Source organism: Stegostoma tigrinum, chromosome 28 (genome assembly GCF_030684315.1).
Source record: "Stegostoma tigrinum isolate sSteTig4 chromosome 28, sSteTig4.hap1, whole genome shotgun sequence".
Lineage (NCBI taxonomy): Eukaryota > Metazoa > Chordata > Chondrichthyes > Orectolobiformes > Stegostomatidae > Stegostoma > Stegostoma tigrinum.
Window position 1 is genome coordinate 44,942,379 of NC_081381.1, and position 22,563 is coordinate 44,964,941.

The following is a 22,563-nucleotide window of genomic DNA, read 5'->3' on the forward strand; positions in this document are numbered from 1 at the left end:
TTGAACATTCTTGCTATTGATGGAGTCCAGCAAAGGTTTACCAGACTGATTCTCAGGAAGGCAGGACTGTCATAAGAGGAAAGATTAGATTGACTGGGCTTATATTCGCTAGAATTTAGAAGGATGAGGGGGAATGCCATAGAAACATATAAAACCATAATGGAACAGAGTAGGCTATATGTGGGCAGAATGCTCCCAATGTTGGGCAAGTCCAGAACAAGGGGTCACAGTCTAAGCATAAGCGGTATGCCATTCAGGACTGAGATGAGAATTAATTTCTTCACTCATAGAGTTGTGAACCTGTGGAATTCTCTCCCACCAGGAAGGTGTTGGGGCCAGTTCATTAGTTATTTTCAAGAGGGAGCTGGACATGGCCTTTGTGTCTAAAGGGATCAAGGGGTATGGGGAGAGGGCAGGAATGAGATACTGAGATTGCATAATCAGCCATGATTGTTTTGAATGGTGCTGCAGGCTTGAAGGGCCAAATGGCCTACTCCTGCACTAGTTTCTATGTTTCCATGCTGTTATGATAAAGAAGGAAAGTAAGTTGAAGAGTCAAAGAGTTAGGGGGAGAGCATTTCAGTGATCGTATCTGGGATAAGCCTGCCAACAATGGAGAGATTAACACTGGGGATAGCGAAGAGGTCAACTAAAATGATGCAGATTTCTTAGAGGGTTTTGAGGCTGGAAGTGAGGAAAGAAGTAGTGGAAAATAGGCTTTTGAAGGGAGGATTTGAAAACAAAGGGTGAGCATTGATGATCAAGACTGGGGAAAAGTTGGGCAACCTTACAGAGGTGGTAATACAGTGTGGAGCTGGAGGAACACAGCAGACAAAGCAGGAAAGTTGACAATTCAGATCAGGACCCCTCTTCAGAAAGAGACCCATTTCTGAGAAGGGTCTCAATGCGAAATGTCAACTTGCCTGCTTCTTTGATGCTGCCTGGCATGCAGTGTTCCTCCAGCTCCACTCTGTTGTTATCTCTGGCTCCAGCATCAGCAATTCTTACTATCTCTGTGTGAATGTACAGCAGTGGAATGTTTGTGAGGTCAGAAGCTCATCTCTGGTTTAAATGTGACAGTAAGGTTGTGAACAGACTGGCTGAATCTTGGACCCTTGCCTCAATTGCCTTTGACAATCAAAAATTTGCACAGGATGGGTTACTGTCTGACAATTATTCACCATGTCTCTTCATGACTAAACATCTCCCTGTTTCATGATTTTCAGCAAAGTAGAAACACATGATTTGTTACAAAAGAAACCATCATGATGGTTCTGTTTCTCTTCACTGCCCTCAAACTGTGGGTTATTTGTAATCATCAGAATGTGTTACATGCAATGTGACTCAGATGGTTTTGCACTGGTAATGGTTAAATTAGATTTTAGCTTATCTCCTGAATCACTGACGTGATTTGAAATTTTCTGGTGTTTCTAAAGAATTAAACGTTTTCCACCCAAGCTCTAACACTTCATATAGGTGGTTATTTCCCCTAACACTGCCCCTGGCTGCAGCATTTTGAATATTTTGCCATTTTTGCATTTGCATATTTTTGACTGTTTCACCAATAATTATGTCGCTCATTAACTACTGTGAATCAAGCCTTAACAGAATAACAACTTGCATTAACATGACATCTTTAATGTTACAAAAGCCCCACAGTACTTCAAAGAGATTTAATATAAAGAATGGCCACATGCCAATGAAGAAGGGTGTGACCAGTTTCGTCAATGTTCCTATTATCGCTCAGATTTTTCATTAATTTTACTATACCTCAGATTTTTTATCATTGGGGGAAAGGGAAATTGGTTGTCTCAGTTTGTCAAAGTCTATTTTGACAAGGTACGCTTTCGTTCTCTTCACTTAAACACTGATTCCTCCTCTGTCAAGGGAGGCGATGACCCATTATCACTGGACTATTAACCCAGATATCCAGGTAATGTTCTGGGAACAGTCAAGTGTGAAGCTGGATGAACACAGCAGGCCAAGCAGTGTCTCAGGAGCACAAAAGCTGACGTTTCAGGCCTAGACCCTTCATCTGATGAAGGGCCTAGGCCCGAAACGTCAGCTTTTGTGCTCCTGAGACGCTGCTTGGCCTGCTGTGTTCATCCAGCTTCACACTTGGTTGTCTTGGATTCTCCAGCATCTGCAGTTCCCATTATCTCTAATGTTCTCGGGACCTGGGTTCGAATTCTGCCACAGCAGATGGTGGAATTTCAATTCAATAAATATCTGGAATTAAGAGTCTAATGCTGATCATGAATCCATTGTCAATTGTTGTAAAAAACCCATCTGGTTCACTAATGCCCTTTAGGGAAGGAAACTGCCATCCTTACCTAGTCTGGCCTACGTATGACTCCAGTTATAGGAAGCATATTATTAAGCTAGAGAGGATTAAGAAGAAATTTACCGGGATGTTGCTGTGTCTGGGAGGTTTGATTTATCAATAAAGGCTGGATAGGATGGGACTTTTATCACTGGATCATAGGGGATTGAGAAATTTACAAAATAATGACGGGTATAGGCAGAGTTAATGATAGTTGTCTTTTCTCTCGGATGGGGATTTTAAGACTAAGGGCACATTTTTAAGGTGAAAGGAGAGGGATTTAAAAAAGACTAGGGGGGCAAATTTTTTTCATGTGTGGAATGAACTTCCTGAGGAAGTGGTGGATGTGGGCACAGTTACAAAGTTTAGAAGGCATTTGGATAAGTACATGAATAGGAAATGTTTGGAGCAATATGTGCCAGGAGCATGCAGGTGAGATTGGTTAAGTTTGGGACTATGTTATGCATGGATTAATTGGGCTGAAGGATCTGTTTCCATGCTGTATGATTCTGTAGCTCCCCCTGTCTGTATGTGTTTCTGCTGGCTGTTCCCATTTCCTCCCACAGTCCAAAGATCACAGAATCGCTACAATGCAGAAAGAGACATTCAGCTCAACAAGTAAGAATTGACTCCCTGAAAAGCATCTCACCCAGACCCACCACTACCTTATCCCTTTAAACCTGCAATTCCCATGGCCAATCCACGTAACCTGCACATCTTTGGGCTGTGGGAGGAAATCGGAGCATCCGGAGGAAACCCACACAGAGACAGGGAGAATGTGCAAACTCCACACAGACAGTCGCCCGAGGCTGGAATCTGACCCGGGTCCCTGGCGCTGTGAGGCTGCAGGGCTAACCACTAAGACACTGTGCCATCCTCTCTGTGTAGATTAGCCATGCTAAATTGCCTCGTTCTGAGGAAGGGTAACCGGACCCAAAACGTTAACTCTGTTTTCTCCTTCACAGATGCTGAGCTTTTCCAGCAACTTTGTTTTTGTTCTTGACTTACAGCATCTGCAGTTCTTTTGGTTTTTATGTAAATTGCCCCATAGCGTCCAAGGATGTGCATGCCAGATGGGTTATTCATGATAAATGTGGTGTTACGTTGTATGGGGCTGTGTCTGGATAGGATGCTTTTCAGAGGGTCTGTGTAGACTCAATGGGCTGAATGGTCTCTTTCTGCACTGTTGGGATTTTATGATAATTATTCATAAAATCTGAGCATCAGCCATGGCTCAGTTAGTCATATCTTCTCCTGTCAGAGTGGATTCAAGTCCTTGAGCATAAATGTCAAATGCTGTATGGTAAGAAGTGCCTTCCTTTGGATGAAATGTGATACTGAGGTGTCGTCTGCCATCTCAGGAGGATATAAAAGATCTCATGCTACTATTTATAAAGAAGACAAGGAGAGTTATTCCCACTCTGGCCAAAATTCATCCCTCAATTAATATCCCAAAAACAAATTATATAATCATTATCATATTGCTGCTTGTGAGAATTTGCTTTGTACACATTTGGGACCAACAATGACCACACTTTAAAAGTACTTGATTGATTATGCAGCACTTTGAGGTGTCCGGAAGGCACTATACAAATTCAAATTCTTATTCTTTTTGAGGAAATGGGGAGAATGTTTCAAATAATGCTATTTGTCCAGAAAAGCAAGATAAATACAAGCTCTGTTTAACAACTTTTCTGAAAGATGATACCTCTGCTAGCATAGCACTCCCTTAGGTATTTTGTGAAGTGGGACTGGATGTTTTAACTCTGAGGGGAGGCTATTGCCTAGTGGTATTATTGTTGGACTGTTAATCCAGAGAACCAGATAATGTTTTGGGGACCCGGCTTTGAATCCCGTCATGGTGGAAATTGAATTCAATTTTAGAAAAACTGGGATTAAGAGTCTAATGATGACCATGAAACCATTGCTGGTAAAACCCATCTAGTTTATTAATGTTCTTCAGGGTCTTCCTAGGTTGTGGGCAATGTTCACAAGAATGGTTTCAGGGATGAGGAACTTCATTAAGAGAAGTTGGGACTGTTGTCCTTGTAGGATAGAGGGCTGAAAAGTGTTCAAAATCATGAGGTGTTCTGGACAGGATGGAAAGGTTGAACCCACTGTCAATCGTGAAGGAATTGCCACCTTATTTTGAATTCTCAGTGCAGTTTTGGTCCCGTTACCCAAGGAAAAACATTCATATCATACAGGGAGTGAATTGGAGGTTCTTGACATTGATGCTTAGGATGTTGGAGAGATTGAGAAGTCTGGGTCCATATTCTCTAGAGTTTTGAATAATAAAGTGTGATCTCATTGAAATGTGCAGAATCCTTGCAGGGTTCAATAGTTTGGACGTGGGAGAAGGAAGAAAGATGTATTAGCATTGGAGGTAGTCCAGAGAAGGTTCACTAGGGTGTTTCTGGGTATGGAGAAGAGTTGAGTAGATTGGTCTGTACTGATTGTAGTTTAGACAAATGAGAGGAGATTTTACAGAAATATACAAGATATTAAATATACAAAATATATCAGGGCTTGATAGGCTAGATGCAGAAAGGTTGTTTCCCCCTTGGGGACAGTCTAGGACCAGATGGCATAACTACGGAGTAAGGGGTAGTTCACTTAAAACCGAGATGAGGTGGCTTTTTTTTTGCTGAGTGTAGTGAATGTGTTGTAATCTTCACTGCTAAGGACTGTCGAAGTTGGTTAGACAGGTATATTCCAGGCTGATATAGACAGTTTTTAAAAAATCAGCAAGGGAATCAAGGATTATGGGGAAAAGGCAGAAAAGTAGTGAGGATTTACAGATCAGTCATGATCTCGTTGGATGGCAGAACAGACTCGACAGTCTGGCCTAATTCTGCTTGTATATCTCATGGCTGTGGAAGCTCAACCATTGAGCAAGTTCAAGAGGGAGATTGATATGTATGTGCAGATAGATGATTCAATTTGATTCATTATTTGTTTGATTTATTACTTATTATTTATTATTGGGAAGGCAATGGCTTAGCTGTATTATCACTAGATTATTAATCCAGAGACGCAGGTAGTGTTCTGAGGACCCGGGTTCAAATCCAGCCATCGCAGATGGTGGAGTGAGAAGTCAATGAAAATCAGGAATTAAGAGTTCAAGCACAGTGGCTCAGCAGTTAGCACTGCAGGCGCGCAATGCCATGATCCTGGGTTTGAACCCACCCTCGGGCAACTGTCTGTGTGAAGCTTGCACATTCTCTATGTGTCTGCGTAGGTTTCCTTCAACAGTCCAAAGATGTGCAGGCTAGGTGCATTGGCCATGCTAAATTACCCGTAGTGTTCAGGGGTGTGTAGATTAGGTGAGTTATAGGGGGATGGGTTTGGATGGATTGTTCTGAGGGTCAGCATGGATTTGTTGGGCCGATGGGCCTGTTTCCACACTGTAGGGATTTGATGGCCATGAATCCATGGTTGATAAAGAAAGATCAATCTAGTTCACTCAGGTTGAACAATGTTGTTCACAGAAGGAAATCTGCCATCCTTACATGTGACTCCCGACCCACAGCAGTGTTTTTGACTCTTGACAGCCCTCTGGGATGGAAAATAAATGCTGGCCAGCTCTCATGAATGAATAAAAAAAACAATTATTTTCACGTGTACTGGGATACAGTGAAAGCTATTGTTTTGCACGCTAACCAGACAAATCTTACCTTACGGAAGTACACCAGGATAATAGAACAGAATGCGGAATGTACCGTTACATCCACAGAGATGGCGCAGGTATAGGACAAGTCTAATAACAGTATCAGATAATGGCATTAATGAGATAAGGGAAGGGTGTGGGAAAGTGGTATTGATGCAGGTAATGAAGAACGGAGGGGCTGAAGAGCCGCCTCATCCCCCTGTGTGGAATCTGTGAGCTCCAGCTCCTGAAAGTCCAGTCCAGAGAGTGTGGAAGGGAGTGGATCCGCTCCTGGGGGAAATCCAGGGAGAGTTTTAGTGAGAGCTTTGGGCAGAGGCTCCGAGCTCAGGCAGTGAGCGAACTTTGTGCGCAAAGGAAAAGTTGGGCTGTCCTCCTCGGACAGAGCAGGGAGCGGCCCCACTCAAGGATTTTGACTGACTTTCTCCTCCCAGCCCCGGCAGCCGATCACCGGGGGGAGATTTTAAAAAAAAGAAATTGTGGTGGGGGTGAGAGGGAAAAGGGGGCAGAAAAGATCCGTGAAGAGGGGAAATGGGCCGGAGGAAAGTGTCGCTGCTTCACTGGCGGCTCCTCACCCAAGTTCTTGTCTTCTCTGTTTCTGTGAGTACAACTGTTTCCACACTACCGTCCACCGCCCCCCATCCCACCAAAAAAAACTTTTCCTTCGCGTTTTCTTGCGTTTCTCGGTAGATTTTGAACGGAGTTTACGTGGCGCGGGAGGGCGACTTTCCTCAAACCAGGAGTCCAGCTGAAATTTTCAGAAACTCTTGGGGAAGTTTGGACGAACTCTCGGAGCTCGAGCTGGGATGGACAAGGTCGACGGAAGCACTTTGGGGAAATTCTCTAAGCTTGCACCTTTTCTGAGTTGGCTCCAGATCCTTGGGTGTATTTGTACGAAAGAGAGCAAAAAGAAAATACTGGTAGCAAAGGCTAATTTTATCCAGTCTGGAACTGTTGCCATGGCTTGAAACCTATTCTTAGTTTCCTCCAAATCAGTCTGACCAGCTATCTGCTGGTCCCGTGTTATTCTTGCATAAATAAGCTTGAGCTTGAGAAGATGATTGTAATAATAAAAAAGCAAAAATAAATTTTAGACAAGTGTTTAAACTGCAAGATACTAGAAATCAAATCAAGTGGTGAATTTGGATTGTAAAGTATGTTCAGCTTGATGCATACTTCTTTCTGGGCTCTCAGGGACTCCCTGAAGTCACAGTACTCTTTATACTGGTCTTAATCTAAAGGTTATGGATTAAATGACACCCTGATATCTAGCTTCACCTCCTTTCCCATTCCAGCTAGGGTACATTATGATCCAGGAGCACGGAATCACCGGCATTAGAGAAAGATGGGCTAAAACTTTAGAAGCCTGCTTAAGAATCTTTTTTGCTTTATCTGGTTTTGTACTTCTAGCTGAATTGTAATGTCGGGCTTTCATAAATTCTGCTGTCCCCACTGCAATGTTGGAGCAGATACTAGCCTACCACAGGACATGTTATAGGTCACGTCTTGGAAATGTGAAAAGTTGTGGGTTGCTCTGATGGTGTGAATTGAAGCTTTGTGAAGAGTGTTTAAAACTCAGGACGATTTCTGGAAATAGTGTGAATTCTGTCAAATCAGCTCCTGGCAGAGTCGCAGCTCTGGTATACTGCTCCTTTATTATGTGACCAAGGCTTCAGAAACCCTTAAGAAGTAATTTAGGAGAGGCGTGTGAAACCAGTATGCAGGTTAACTCTGCAGCTGGTAAACTATCAGTCTTTCAGGTCACGAGGGTTTTAGATTTGAACCCTGCTCTTTGTTTAGGTGCATGGTCTCAGCGGGTGGAGTAAAGGCTCTGTCTTCGTGCCTGTGACCTTTTGAGGTGGAGGAGTGATTGGGGATTGAGCAGTGATCTTGAGTCTAGTAGTTGGGTGGGTTGGACTGGATTTGAGGCTGCTGTCATCGCCTCACATTCAGCGTCAATGTGATATGGAGTGAAGGGATTCTGACTGCAGTGGAGCTAGATGTTCATTACACAACACACCCCCTACACCTCTTCATTATTGGCTTCAGTAACAAGCAAATGCAAGTGAGACCAGTGACAGGTCTGATCTGCATGTACTTCCTTACTCCTGTCGTTGTTGGAAGTGGGCCATTCTCTTTGTTTATTCTTTCACTGGATCTGGATACTGCTGGGTTTATTACCCACCCCAAGTGCCCTCGAGAAGATGGTACTGAGGCGCCTCCCTGTATATGTACTTTTGTGGTATATTCTCCTATAAGATTTGACATTCTGTTACTGTGCAGGCGTGTGACTTATACCAGTGCACTGGTGCATCTAGCATGGATCACTGCATCCAGTGAATGTGGAATGGAGTTTGTAGCCTGTCAATTTGAATATAAAAGGCAATCAGATAAAATCTCTCCAGTCTGCTTTTCTGCTCTTTATACGATAATGTAAGAGCCCTAACTGAAATCTGGAACAAGTCATGGTGCTCTGTCACCTCCACCCTTCCACTATGACCTTTTTGCTACAGTCTCCGTGGTTGATCCTTCTCCAGCAGATGCTTGACCCCTCCTTTACCATCTGGGCAGCCAAATCATCTGCCTGATTATGTATTTTTTTTAATCACACGCTCACGCACATTCAACATCTCCAGCAGTTGCCTCAGTCTGATCTTTCTCTTGGTGATACGATCCAAGGGATGAGATCAGATTTGACCCAACCACTGGTGGTGATCGGCATGATTTCCCAACGCACCTCTTAACCTCTAATCAGCTCTTCGGTTTGAATCGTAACCCAACATCATTGACAAGTCGAAGCTTTCCCCTGGCTCATTGTTGGAAAGCCTGATGCCAGTTGAATGCCTCTGCTTGCCTCCTGCCTCTGGCTACTCTTGCAGTGAACTAGGTCATTTGTGAATTTATCCTCTCAGATGCTGAACTTCAAACCCCGGGTAACCTCTGTCTCTTAAGCACTTAACTTCTACCTTTGGAACCTTGTGTACCTCCAAAATAACACGTTAATTTCACACAGACCTCAGTATAAAGGGTGCTTCCTCATGTTAGGCCTAACCAGACTGCTGGAACATTCTCCGCAGAATTTTCCCCATAATCCAACTCTGGAAAGTGTGAACATATCTGGTGGCCAGAATGGGAGTAGAACTTGAGGTTGTCGAGTTGGAGAATGTTACAAAACAGGAAGAGATAAAGGTCTTGGGAGGTGCAGGCGGTTGAAAATGAGGATAAAAATTAAAAAATGAAGGCATTGGTCAACACGGAGTCGTGGTTGGTCAGTAAGCACAGGGATGAAGAACAGACGCTATGGTTAGACATCTCTACCTCAGTGACAGGATGATCTTACAGAAGGGGATAGTTGGGATGGATAATTGCAGTGACATTGTCAATTTTTCATTGTAATGCAGAGCCCACACTGGTCTGATTTGAAATGAAATGTAATAAGAGACAGAGAGCAGAGGAAAAAAAAACCAAGAAAGTGATGAAAATTAAATGACAAAGTAACAGACTTGTGTGTATGTTAATTAAGTTGAAGAATGACAAGAATGTCATTATCTTCAACTTGCATCATGCACCATGTATTGTTTCTTTCAGAAACAGTGCCTTGAGGTGCTCTCGTGGTTTAATTGCTCTGCTTTGTCTGGTGTTCTGCTTTACAGCTGGCACACATGCTTGTGATTTGACTCTTGGCCTGTATTGTGTCAACTGGCTTCAGCGAAGCTTTCCAATGCCTTCGGCTGGAGACAGGGTGTCGGGAAGGGGGAGAGGAGAATTGCAGCAAGTGAGTCCACTTGAAAGTATGTACGCAGGGTCGTGAAGTGAGGACAGGATTGAACATGCTTTGAACATTTGATGCCTCACTTTGCCTCTTAAACAATGAGGCGTTGAACGTTATCTGCAATTGTGGAGAAGTGTGCACTCGTTCATTTTGGTAGGAACAGCATGGAGAGACGTTATAAAATAAAGGATATAACTCATAAAAGCAGTGCAGCAGTAGAAGACCTGAATGTACATGTGTATTAATCACTAAATGTGCTAGGACAGGCTGAGAGCATAGTTAATAAAGCATACCAATGCCATATCCTCATAGAATCCCTACAATGTGGAAGCAGGTCATTCGGCCCATTGAGTCTGCACTGACCCTCTGAAGAGCATTCCACCCAGTCTCCTACTGTATCCCTGTATCATGGCTAATGCGCTGAGCCTACACCTCCCTGGACACTATGGGACAATTTAGCACAGCCAATCCACCTAACCTGCACATCTTTTGACTGTGTAGGCTGCTGGAGCATCCAGAGAAAATCCACGCAGACACTGGGAGAATGTGCAAACTCCACACAGATGGTTGCCCAAGACTGGAATTGAACCTGGGTCCCTGGCACTGTGAAGCATCAGTACTAACCACTGAGCCACTGTGCCATCTTCTGGATTTCATTTTATGTGGGCACAGAGTATGCAAACAAGGAGTGATGCTGAACTTGTTTAAGACACTAGTTCATTCTCACTTGGAGTGTTGAGTGTAGTTCTGGAGTACATACTTTATGCTAGATGTGAAGGCTTTGGAGGGAGTGCAGACAAGATTGACAAGAATTGTTCCATAGATGAGGAACTTCAGTTATGAAGATAGATTGAAGAAGTTGGGGCTATTTTTCTTGAGAAGGGAAGATGGAGAGGAGATTTGATTGAGGTAAGCAAAATCATGAAGAGTCGGCAGAATGGAAGGGAAAAAACTGTTCCCACTCATGAGAGAAGAGATTTCAAGCAAGAGGCAAAAGGAAACAAACATAAGATGAAGAGTCATCTAGACTCAACATCTTTCTCTGTCTGTCTGTCTGTCTCTCGCTCTCCCTCCCGCTCCCCCTCCCCCTCTGTCTTTCTCTCTCCATAGATTCTCCCAGACCCGCTGTGATCTCCAGCGTTTTGTTGGTTTTCCCTTCAGATCCTAACGTCTGCAGTATTTGTTCGTATATTAGGTGAGGAAAACCTCTTTCAGAAAGTGAGTATTTAGGAACTGAAAGAACTGTGGATGCTGGGAATCAGAAACAAAACAGTAATTGCTAGAAAAGCTCAGTGGGTGTGCCAGCATCTTTGGAGAGAAATCAGAGCTAATGTTTCAGGCCCAGTGACCCTTCCTATCGGTGAGTATTTAGGGTCAGAAGTGCGCTGCCTGAGAGTGTGGTGGAGACAGATTCAGTTGAGAAATTCACAAGGGAATTTGACAGCCCTCTGGAAAAGAAGAATGTACAGAGTAATGAGAGGACAACAGGGGGATTAGCGCTAGCTGAGATACACATCCGGGGAGCCAGTGCAGAAGCAATGAATCAAGCGGTCTCCCATGCACTGTAACAATTCTGTGAGCCTGGTGGTAACTCAGAGCCTGAGCATGTCCAGTTTCATGAGATGGAGGAAGAGAACCAATAGTATCATCTCAGCAGGTCTTTGATACTGTGATGCAGGATGTTCTTTTGGAAGTTACAGCAACTGGATCCTTCTTCCTTAGTTGCAGCCTTTTTAGAAAGGCTAATTTCACTGTGCAAATCTTCTGGTGATTGTGGGCCAGTTGGTGCATGCACCTTGAAGACGTGCTGAGAAAGAGTGTGAGCTATTCAACCCCTCCAGCTTGTTTTCACCGTCCAGCTACATCGTGGCAGAAATGCTGTCACTTTCAAATATCTACTACATATACCCCTGACTGGGATGGGGAAGTTGTTCCTCTGAAGATTGGTGCTATCTCTGGATACTGCTTCCCTTGCGAATGATATCCACTTATGTTGGCAAACCTTGACATGGACTGAACTGGAACAGGGCTGTATTTGCAGGGAGTATGCAGTAGCAGATTTCAGGGTAGTATACTCTGCGGATACCAGGATCACACTTAATTCCTCTAGCAAACAAAGGGAAACAACACACGCATGAGTCACACTGAAAACTGACTTGTTTTAGTCAAGAGAAAGCCCGTATTGATATAGCAGTAAAACACAAATTTTTTCCAAGTTATCTGTGGTTATAAAATTCAAAATCTTGTACTTATTTTCATAATGCGAGGTCACAAAACATAGTTAATTTGGGAAAGAGCCCGACATTGTACCTGTCTTTGCCTCCAATCCCTGTGGATTTAACACTGTAAATGGAGCCAGCCAAGGATTAGAAATTAGAAAAGTTGCCAGACTTCAGGTAGAGTGTGCTAGGCTGGGTTTAAATTAATGCTGAGGAAATATTTTGAGAGTTTGGTGGCTAATCTTGTGTGGTCTGCCGCCAGAGCAAGGTGGGTGGGATTGCGACAGGTGGAAGTATTGGGGATTGGTCAGTGGGATGGTTGGGTGGGAGAGAAGATGGACAGGTAGTGTCAGGTGAGGGAGGCGGGGATGAGAGGGAGGGTTGAACATGGGATGAGGACGGACATGTGGGGTTGGGTGGGATGGAGTTAAAATAGTTAACAACTGGAAGGTGGTGTTGGTTATAGTGTACAGAGCACAGGTGCTCCATAAATTGGTCGTCAAGTCTAGGTTTGGGCTCGCTGATGAAAAGAAGACCTCATCGGGAGCAACAACATTATCCGTGTCCATCCTGGCCCTCCTCCAGTGCCATAATGATGGTACACGTAAACTGGAGGAACAACACCTCATATTCCACCTTGGTCCGCCTACGGCCTGATGGTCTTAACGTAGAAATCACCAGTTTCAAAATCTCCCCCTGCCTCATTCCATTTCCATCCCTTCCTCTTATCCGCACCTCCTTGACCTGACACAACCTTCCCATCTTCTTCCCCACCTATTCACCCCACCCTTCCCAATGACCTGTCCCCACTATCCTTACTGTATCTGCCTATTGCCTACTCACCTACCATCCGTCAGCCCTACCCCTCCTCTATTTATTTCCCAGCTCCCTGCCCCCTCCACAATCCTGATGAAAGGTCTAGGCCCAAAATGTTGACTTTCCTGTTCCTCTGACACTGCCTGATCTGCTGTATTCTGCCGGCTGCACGCTGTATTGACTCTCACTCCAGCATCTGAAGTTCTTGCTGTCTCTAAATGCTTTAGTGCAGTATGGTATGGGTCACATTTTAAGTACATTTTGCAAACAAAAAAGGTGAAGCCCTTTAGACCTGTTGCACAGTCCATGAATATCCATTTAGTCATATAGATCTAGAATATTGTTGATGAAAAGATGCATCTTGTTGAAGCATTTTGTTTTGCACTCATCAGAACAATTCGTAAGAATACCAACTTAAGGGGAACACCAAAATCTATACTGCGTCAGAGGAGAGTTTTGATTGGTAGCAACCTCCATTCCTTCACTTATGGTGGCAGTGATGATTGCCAGTTAACTGCCAAGTTTTGTTTAAATTTTATTGAAAGTCATCTTGCCTGTTTTAAAATTGTTCGGCAACACTCAAAGTCCATGAAATTAAGTCACTGGGTCACTGCTCGTATTCAAGCCTGGGTGTTGAAGCAGGGATTAGAAGAGGCCTTAGGTACAAGTTGCTTGTCTGTAATTTGCTGGGTTTTCTGTAAGGGAATACTGAATACTGCTTTCATTGAAACTCCTACTAAATCTGTATTTCTTAAACGTTTGGACGGAGGTTAGAGATTAGATTGTTGGAAGTGAGCAAATAGCTTTACCCCAATACCATTGAGTTCCAGGAGATCATTAAGCTGTTATGAAGGTTGCATCATAAGCAGCATAAGTATTTTTATTAGAAGCAGAATCATCAAACTACAAATAGGCTGACAACACCTTGGAAACATTATAGCTGGTCTTTTAACTGAGCTTCTTTTGGGAGTGTACTGTGTTCGCTGTGGCTCTGCAGGAGACATATACGAGGGGAATGTTGTCTTTATGGTACTTACATTGCAAGTCTGTGTAAAGAGATTGTCTCTGTATAGTCTTGTGTTTAATTGGGAATTGTTGTTAGTTTACAGAATAGAGAAGGATGCCATTCAGCCCATCGGGTGTGCTTGTACTGTATTTTTTTACCAGATTGTAACAGTGCAACGTATTAGATTATCTATTCTCTGTCCCCCCCCAGCCATATCACATTGCTTTGATTCTCTTGCCAAACGATACCTTGAAATGTTTTATTGTTTACAGAAATTAAATGTTTGTAATTTTTGTTTTATATCTGTAGCTGCAGCTCAACAATGGAAGCTAATTATAGCATGACATTAGTGAATGATTTCAAGGAAAATTACATGCTTGGTATTTAAGTTTGCTTCAGATTTGTGTTCAGCTAATTGTTCGTCAGTTCTAATGATGCCTTCTGTATATTTCGGTAAATTTGATTGTCGTGTTTTGATGAATCCAGAATGTTTCTAACATTGATAATAATGATACCCAACTGCATTGCTTATTACTTCATCTGGCTGAGTAGGATCAGGCATCTCTCCAACCTCCCCACCCTCCTCTGCCAACTCTTGGCCCTCTTGCTTTACATTTTATTCATTTTTGGCCATGGGAGAAAGTTCAGCTTTTTTGGTTATGTGTTGCTGTTCTGTCACTATTCACCACCGTGCGGGTGAGAGCTGCTGTGTCCTTGGCCCCAGTGCACAAACCCAGGCACTATGTCCCAGGCATTCCATAGCATTGAGATCAGAGGAAGGATAGGGTTTGCCTGAAAGGAAAGCTGTAATGCCTAAAGAAACATGATAGGGAAGGGTTCGGGAAACAGAAGTCAAGGATTCTGTCACCTGGCCAGACGTGTTCAGACTTAAATTAAGCCTTTGTGCCGCAGAGTATCGTCTGCAATTGTGCAGCAAATTTACAGACATCAGAATAAGTGCTTACTTTGCCCTGGGGCTGTTATAAAGTTGGAACGTATTACATTTTGGAAGCTCCCTTTTATTAAATTAATTTTAGGGGAGAGTTGATTAAACAAGTGTGATGTAATTGATGTTGGGTTCAAATTGAAGGCAAAGAAAGTGACAAATTCTGGTCTTGTGAAATTGAAAGGGTTAGTGTGTTGTACAAAGTTATTTTTAATCCATTCATGGCATGAGTATCATTGGCAAGGCCAGCATTTGTTGCTCGCCTCTAATTGTCCTTTTCATGAAAACAGGAAGCTGTATTGCTGCTGTCCGTGCTGAGTATGGACCGCTGCAGTGATGTTACAAAAAGAAGCCCAGGATTTTGACCCACTGATAAAGTTGATACCGCTCCGAAGCAAATTGTATGTGGCTTGGTGAGGAGTTTTCTGGTGGTGATGTCATGTCCAACTCATCAGGGCTGTCATCACCTCCAAACTCCGAGTGTCAAGGGACAGTCGAGGAACCTCAGCTCTGCCACATTTCTTGACACTGCAACGTACCCTAGCACTGTCCCGCGCCCTGACGCTGCCGTACACCCCGGCACTGTCCCGCGCCCTGACGCTGCCGTACACCCCGGCCCTGTCCCGCGCCCTGACGCTGCCGTACACCCCGGCCCTGTCCCGCGCCCTGACGCTGCCGTACACCCCGGCCCTGTCCCGCGCCCTGACGCTGCCGTACACCCCGGCCCTGTCCCGCGCCCTGACGCTGCCGTACACCCCGGCCCTGTCCCGCGCCCTGACGCTGCCGTACACCCCGGCCCTGTCCCGCGCCCTGACGCTGCCGTACACCCCGGCCCTGTCCCGCGCCCTGACGCTGCCGTACACCCCGGCCCTGTCCCGCGCCCTGACGCTGCCGTACACCCCGGCCCTGTCCCGCGCCCTGACGCTGCCGTACACCCCGGCCCTGTCCCGCGCCCTGACCCTGCCGTACACCCCGGCCCTGTCCCGCGCCCTGACCCTGCCGTACACCCCGGCCCTGTCCCGCGCCCTGACCCTGCCGTACACCCCGGCCCTGTCCCGCTCATCTTTTTTTGATAGTGACTTTAGGACTTTTACTGTACACTCTGACTGTTTAGGATAACAATTCTCTATAATCTGATTTTACCTTTTGACAGCAAAATGTGTGATCCTAAATGTGGCTTGAAATTAAATGAAGTACTGTAATTAATTAATCAGTCATGGGATAAGGCAGGGATCGGCAGACTGATCAATAAAATGCAGATGTGCTGCAAAACCCTAAGTAAAGTGGGGAGTACTCTGAAATAAGGATTTGTTGAAAGCTTTGGATGATCCACAATTAAACTTGTACCTATTGGAAGGTATAACATGTCTGGGCAAGATAATGGCAATGAGCTTTGTGTTATAAATCCTTATTATGCCTGTATAAACAGACTGTTTGACACATCTGTTCTATGTAGCGACTTCCACATTCTCCCTATTCTCTCTGACAGGAAATTTGTCCTTGATTCTTTGTTTGCATCTCTTAGTGGCTAACATGTGTTTATTGTCCCTGCTGAGTGGAAGCAAATTTGGTGCTTGGGTGCAGCGTTGACAGTGTGGTCATGGGTTGGTTTGCATTTCCAAGTTGTGGTGTGTCTTGCATTTCCTGCTGCTAGATTGTGTTTTCATCTTTGTGAAATGAATGAATTTGTTGCACTGAGTGAACACTTCGCTGCTTAAGTTGCCTGTGTTTTCTGATCTCTTGCAAGTAATTGCGTGTTGGAGACAGCAGTGGCACAGATAATGGTTTCAATTTCCCTCTTATAGGTGAAATTTAGGTTCACTCGGCTGCAGAACAATCGTTCCCAAAGCAATTTATTGGATTGGATAATGATATATCGTGGTTATTGTGTTGTGTGGTAGACGGTGATTGTTGAGTTGTTGCAAAATGAATCTGGGCCCACTACCTGCTGTCAGAACTGCAATGGTGAGGATTTCCTTGATGCTACAAAGAGGGTAGAGAAAAGAAGGCAAACTGACTTACCATGGTCTAGTCAGAATGTAGTAATCTTTTGTTATTTAACTTGTAACTCTTTGAAACTATTCAAGTGTGGAAATGAAGTTTGGTCATTGTCATCATAGCTTTAAAAGGGGCCATTGTCGTCATCTTCATCTCTGGGTTTCTTCAAATCTCACTTAGTCTTATGTCTCTGTGTTTGTACACATTCCATTTTCCTCTTCCACTTCTGTTTTTACTCTGTTTTTCCTGTCATTTGTTACCATGTCAAGGCCATGTTATTAAACACTTGCCTGTCTCTATCAGTGTCTCTCTCTACCTGACCTTAGTGGCTGTTGTGATTCCCGAACTTCCTGCCTTGTTCTAACGCACTCACTTGTCTTTTGAATCATCCAGAAATGACCTGGCAGTGTGACTTGTTCAGGATGTTTAAAACTGGTCCAGTCAATGTTTCAGATTTAGTGGCAAAAGAAGTTGCATTTTCGTAGTGTCTTTCATATCCTCAGAGCTCCTGTAAGAGTTTCTGAGCCAGTGTGGTCACAACAAAAACAAACAGCTGAGTTACTGCCAGGATAACTTTTTTGGTGGTATCGGTTGAGGAATAAGTTTATCTGGGAGAACTCCCTTGATCCTCTTTGAATTTGCCATGGGATCTTCCTCCATAACCATCTGAGAAGGCAAGTGGTTTAACAGCTTCTCCGCACAGCACTCGCTCAGTGTTGCACTGGAGCGTCAGGCTAGATGATGTGCTCGAGGCTCTGGAGCAGCACTTGAACCCATGACCTTCTAATTTGTGCTGCCGTTGAGCTAGTGTTTGTATATTTAGGATCGTGGGAGGGGCACTCAATGACTGAAAGAGGCCACTGTCTCCTCTTTGTTCCTGCTGCCTTGGCTGAAATCGGCAGAGAGCATAATCAGAAAGTCGAGCATCTCTGACAGGTATAGTTTTGCTGTGTGAGTTTCCTGAAAATTGGAAACTGGCGAATGGAGAATGACAACTTTAAGGGATGTGGATTCTAAATTGACTTCCCCCTGCTACACCATTTTACGATGCACAATGAGATAACAAGATGAAATGAAGCGTCATGGTGGAGGAATCAACAGTGAAAAGGGGCTCATTTTGATGTCAGGATATGCTGTGACTGTATATGTGTACAGAAAATGTAAGATCAGAATGGGGATGTAAAGCTTTGTTACCATGACAACCGTTAGGTTTGTATAAGGAAAGGCAAGTGATGTCTTCAGAGAATTCAGCACCAAAGGGTACAGCTACCTGCATATTATTCATGATTGCATTGGGATTAAGAGACATTTTTTATTTTAAAAAAAGCCCCAACAAAATATAATAAAATATACAGGGGCCATTTCATATCTCAACAGATGTAAAGGTGGAAATTCCAATATTTAACTGTCTGAGTATGAAACACCTGTGGCAAACTTTGAAGCATAATTGTTGTTATACTGCGATTCAATCTCAGGAGCAACAGCGTAATTTACAGAATATAACTGTTGGGAATCGCTTTGACTGCAGTGAGATATGATGAAGCTACAGATATGGGAATAAACATTGTAGATGAAATAGGCTTGATGGCAGAACTCTCATCTTGAGGCAGATTTCAGAGGTTTGAGCATGTAATTAAAATTTATGGGGGTGCACTACTGCTTTTGGGAGTGTTATCTTTCAGAAGTGACAGTAACCTGTCTTCATGTCTCAGGTTCACTGTTTCCTTTACTATAAAACTAAGAGAGGAAATCTGCCATCCCAACTTCATTTAGCATGCATGTGACTACAGACCCATACTGGTGTGGTTGACTCTTAACTTGCTCTGTGAAATGGTTGAGCAGTTCAAGGGCAACTATGAATTTGCAATAAATGCTAGTATTGGCAACGATGCCCACATAACATAGAAGAATAAATTTTAAAAATCTGTTTCTCATAATGGCCTATACATATAATACGAACAATAGCAGGTGTAGGCCATTCAATAAGGTCATGGCTGACATGATTCTAACCTCAAATCCTGCCATTCTCTTAGCACCCTTGGGTATCCGTCAGTGAGGAGTTTGTACATTCTCCATGTCTGTGAGGTTTTCCTCTGGTTTACTCCCACAGCCCACAGATGTGCAGATTAAGTGGATTGACCATGCTAAATTGCCCTCTAGTGTCCAGGAATGTGCAGGCTAGGTGGGTTAGCTGTGGGAAATGTTGGGCTATAGAGATGGGGTAGGCAGGTGGGCCTGGATAGGATGCTTTTTGGAAGATCGGTGTAGGATCGATAGGCCAAATGGCCTGCTTCCACACTGTAGGGATTCTATGAAGTATCTACTTGTTTTTACTTTAAAAATATTAAAAAGCTCTGCTTCCAGTGCCTTTTCGAGAGAGAGTTCTAAAGACGTTTAACCTTCGGAGAAAATTTTTCGTACTTTTGTTAAAGTAATGCCCCTCATTTTTAAACTGTGACCTCTAGTTCTCCCACAAGGGAAAACATCCTTGCACAACCCCTTGGTCAAACACTCCGCACCCCCAAAGATGTAATATGTTTCAATTAAATTGCCTCTTACATTTTTAAATGTTGGTGGATACAGCCTGTCCTGTCCAACAGTGCATCACGAGGCAACCGGCCTATTCCAGGATGGTAATATACAATATATATAGTATATTATAACATGTAGGATGCTGCTCAGTTTCTGCGAGTGGGATACTGTTCACTGGAATGTGCTGCATAGTTTCTGTCTGTGCCCTTCCTAAGTCCCTGAGGCCTTAACGTAACCATTTATTTCCCAGCTGAGAATGCAGACTGCCTCACCGGTATGTGACTGCCTCTGAGTAGTCTGTCAGAACTTGTGTGGACATGGCCTAGTTCACTGTTTTTGTTTTGTAGGATTTGTTTTCGGTCAATATTTATAAATAATCTATTCTCAATGGAGCAGCTGAGAACCTTATCTCCTGTCAGTACCTGGCATTCTCACAGCTCTGTGGGGGAGGGGGAAGGGGGAAATCCAAGGTTCAGGTTACAAGGTCTGATGCTGCTCTCAAAGGCGCACATACAACACAATATAGTGAGTTGCACTGGTGATAGGATGTCTGCTATGGTAAAATCGTTGACAGCATGAGGTTGGTAAACATTGCCTCAGGGTTCTGAGGAATGGCCACTGGACCCGAAACGTTGACTCTGATTTCTCTCCACAGTTGTTTCCAGGCCTGCCAAGCTTATTCAGCAATTTAGTTTTTGTTTGCGATAAACACTCATTATGTTCCAGTACTCTGCACCCATTAAGCCACGTGCAGAAGAAATTGCTACTTTTATTCACCGTAGCGAAATATTGATCCCTGACTCGGCATTTACATGATAACTGACGGACATCACTGTCATGACCAAGACCTACTCAGCACCAGTTGCTCAAATTCAATAAAATATCTGGAAATTAAGAGTCTATTGATGACCATGAATCCATTGTTGATTGTCAAAAAAGCCCATCTGGTTCACTAATGTCCTCTAGGGAAGGAAACTGCCATCCCCATCTGGTCTGGTGTACATGTGACTCCAGACCCACAACAGTGTGGTTGACTCTGAACTGCCCTCTGGGTAATTAGGGACGGGTAATAAATGCTGCCTGGCCAGTGATGCCCACATCCTGTGAATGAATAAAGAAAGAAAAAGCTGTTGGTCAGTTTAAAACAAGGGACCTTGAATAGGGCATTCAGTGTATGAGATTTAAAACAGGACAAGAGAAATTTTGAATTTTTTCTCATTCACAGGTATTGTTGGCTTTGCCAGCAATTTTTTTGTCTATCCATAATTGCCTTTGAGAAGGTGGTAGTGAGCTGCCTTGAACTGCCGCAGTCTATGCGCTGTAGGCACATCTACAGTGACATTAAGGTGGAACCTCCAGGGTTTTGACCCATCAACACTGAAGGAATGACAATACACCAGGATGGTCTGCAGTTTGGAGTTGAGCTTGCAGATGGCGGTGGTGTTCCCATGTTCCCCTGTCCTTCAAGTTGGTAAGGGTTTAGAGGGTGCTGTTGAAGGGAGGTTGGTGAATTGCTGAAGTATGTCGTGTGGACAGTATATATTGCTGCTGCTGTGGATCAGTGATGGAGGACTCTTAGTTAAATGATAGTTAATCAGCAGGAGTTAACATGAACCTGAACAGTTGGTCTCAGCCAATAAGGTGTTACTTGACCAGATAGACTAGAACGTGTCCAACCAACTCTCGGAAGGCAGAGACGTGCTTTGATTGACTGTTTGTAGTTTCCACTGGATTTTGTAATGGTGCCTTCCACTTGATGCATTGCTAGTGATTTATCTTTAATCAGGTTGTGTGAATGTGAGATGTCTGTCAATAGTTTAGGATATCACAACATTGAGCTCAGACATGACAGAAAGCATTGGTTGGTTTAGTTAAAAACATTAGATCATTCCTTCAGTTGTTGACATGTTGTGAGGGTTGGTCAGTGTTAGTTTGTAGTGTGGTAAGGTGAGATTCATGTTTTCAGTCCTTGATGGGAGGTGAAGGTGAGACAGATTTGACCACACCTAAACATCTAGCTCACTAGACTTCTTGCCTGAGTTTGGATAATAGGTTGATGATGTTCTCTGTAAACTGAAATATGATCTGTGCTGGGGAAGGAGAGGGACAAGAGCAACAAGTTAAATTATTGATTCTCTGGGGTTGGGAGTTTGAGACAGAAATTCACAGCAGTCTGATCGTGGGTGTGCCGCAGTTTCTGCAGTATGACCACTTGAACTGTGAAACATCCCGGTGGTCCAGTTAAAGATATGATTTTTCCAAAACTCTGCTTTGTGCCAGCTGTGTAATGAAAAGTAGAATAGCCTGCTCTTGGTGCCTGATCCACTGCTGAGTTATTTTCTAGCTGATAGGTATACTGTCTGAATTTGCCAGCCATTGCTCCCTCACTGAGCACAAACAATTTTGAGGGTCACATAACCGAGGTGTGTCAATGGGGCTGTGGATACCGATCAGCCTTGACCTGATGGAGCGATAGAACGTGCTCTGGGACTGAATGGCCTAGTTTTCTCTACATAGTCCCTCTCATGACTGGGAACCCTCCATAATATCAGTGTCTGGACCGTATACGGTGAATGCATTAAGAGGAGACCAGTGAAAACATTAAGGAAAAGCCGATTCAAGTGTCTGTCTATGAAAGAGGGAGGAATTTGCACAAATCTTGGAAAAAGCTCAAGAAGGAGGAAAACATGACAAGGAGCTACAGGATATATACCTAGTTTCTGAAGTCTGTCAATCCAGTGTAAATTAATTTATGGCAATTGATAAATTGGAATAGACAAAACAAATGTAGGAATGAATGTGTTAGTGATTGCTGAAGGGCGAATCATGAATAAAGGCCTGACCAAAGAAGATCTGAGTGTTTGAATTTTTCTGGGAGTAACCATGATACTTGCTGATAAACACTGCCAGATTTCTGAAACCTTTGTGTGTGTTGTTATTTTGAAGGTTATAGAAAGAAATGCTTTCAATTAGAAATTTGACTAAATTAAGTTTCTTCAAAATTATTGGCAGTACGATTTCAGCACAAAATATGGAGCTGTTCTTTTCCGTTGGACCCTGCCCTCGAACTGCTTGAGGCCATGCTGCTCGTTTTGACCACGCAGCTTCTATGCTGCAGGTTTCTTCGTTTTCTTTGTCTTGCCTTCTGTTGTTGAATGTGTTAATAAGATGTTTGTCAATGAAAATTCAAATGCAACTGGAATCTTTCCCGAGTTACCCAATTCCTTCATGTCATGCTCCCTTGCAAATTCAAGAAATCAATTTATTTGATTAATTTGACTGAG

At 43.6% G+C, this 22,563-nt stretch overlaps 1 protein-coding gene across 10 annotated transcripts in view; it reads left to right on the top strand.

The window, feature by feature from the left end:
- The first annotated feature begins 6,311 nt into the window (after positions 1-6,311).
- hspg2 (heparan sulfate proteoglycan 2) overlaps positions 6,312-22,563 on the top strand; it is a 486,508-nt gene continuing 470,256 nt past the window's right edge. For all 10 annotated transcript variants that reach the window (XM_059655629.1, XM_059655631.1, XM_059655630.1 and 7 more), the window contains exon 1: positions 6,312-6,590. In XM_059655629.1, coding sequence (XP_059511612.1) covers positions 6,522-6,590 — 69 coding nt within the window. In that variant the 5' untranslated portion in view covers positions 6,312-6,521. The remainder of the gene's footprint in view (positions 6,591-22,563) is intronic.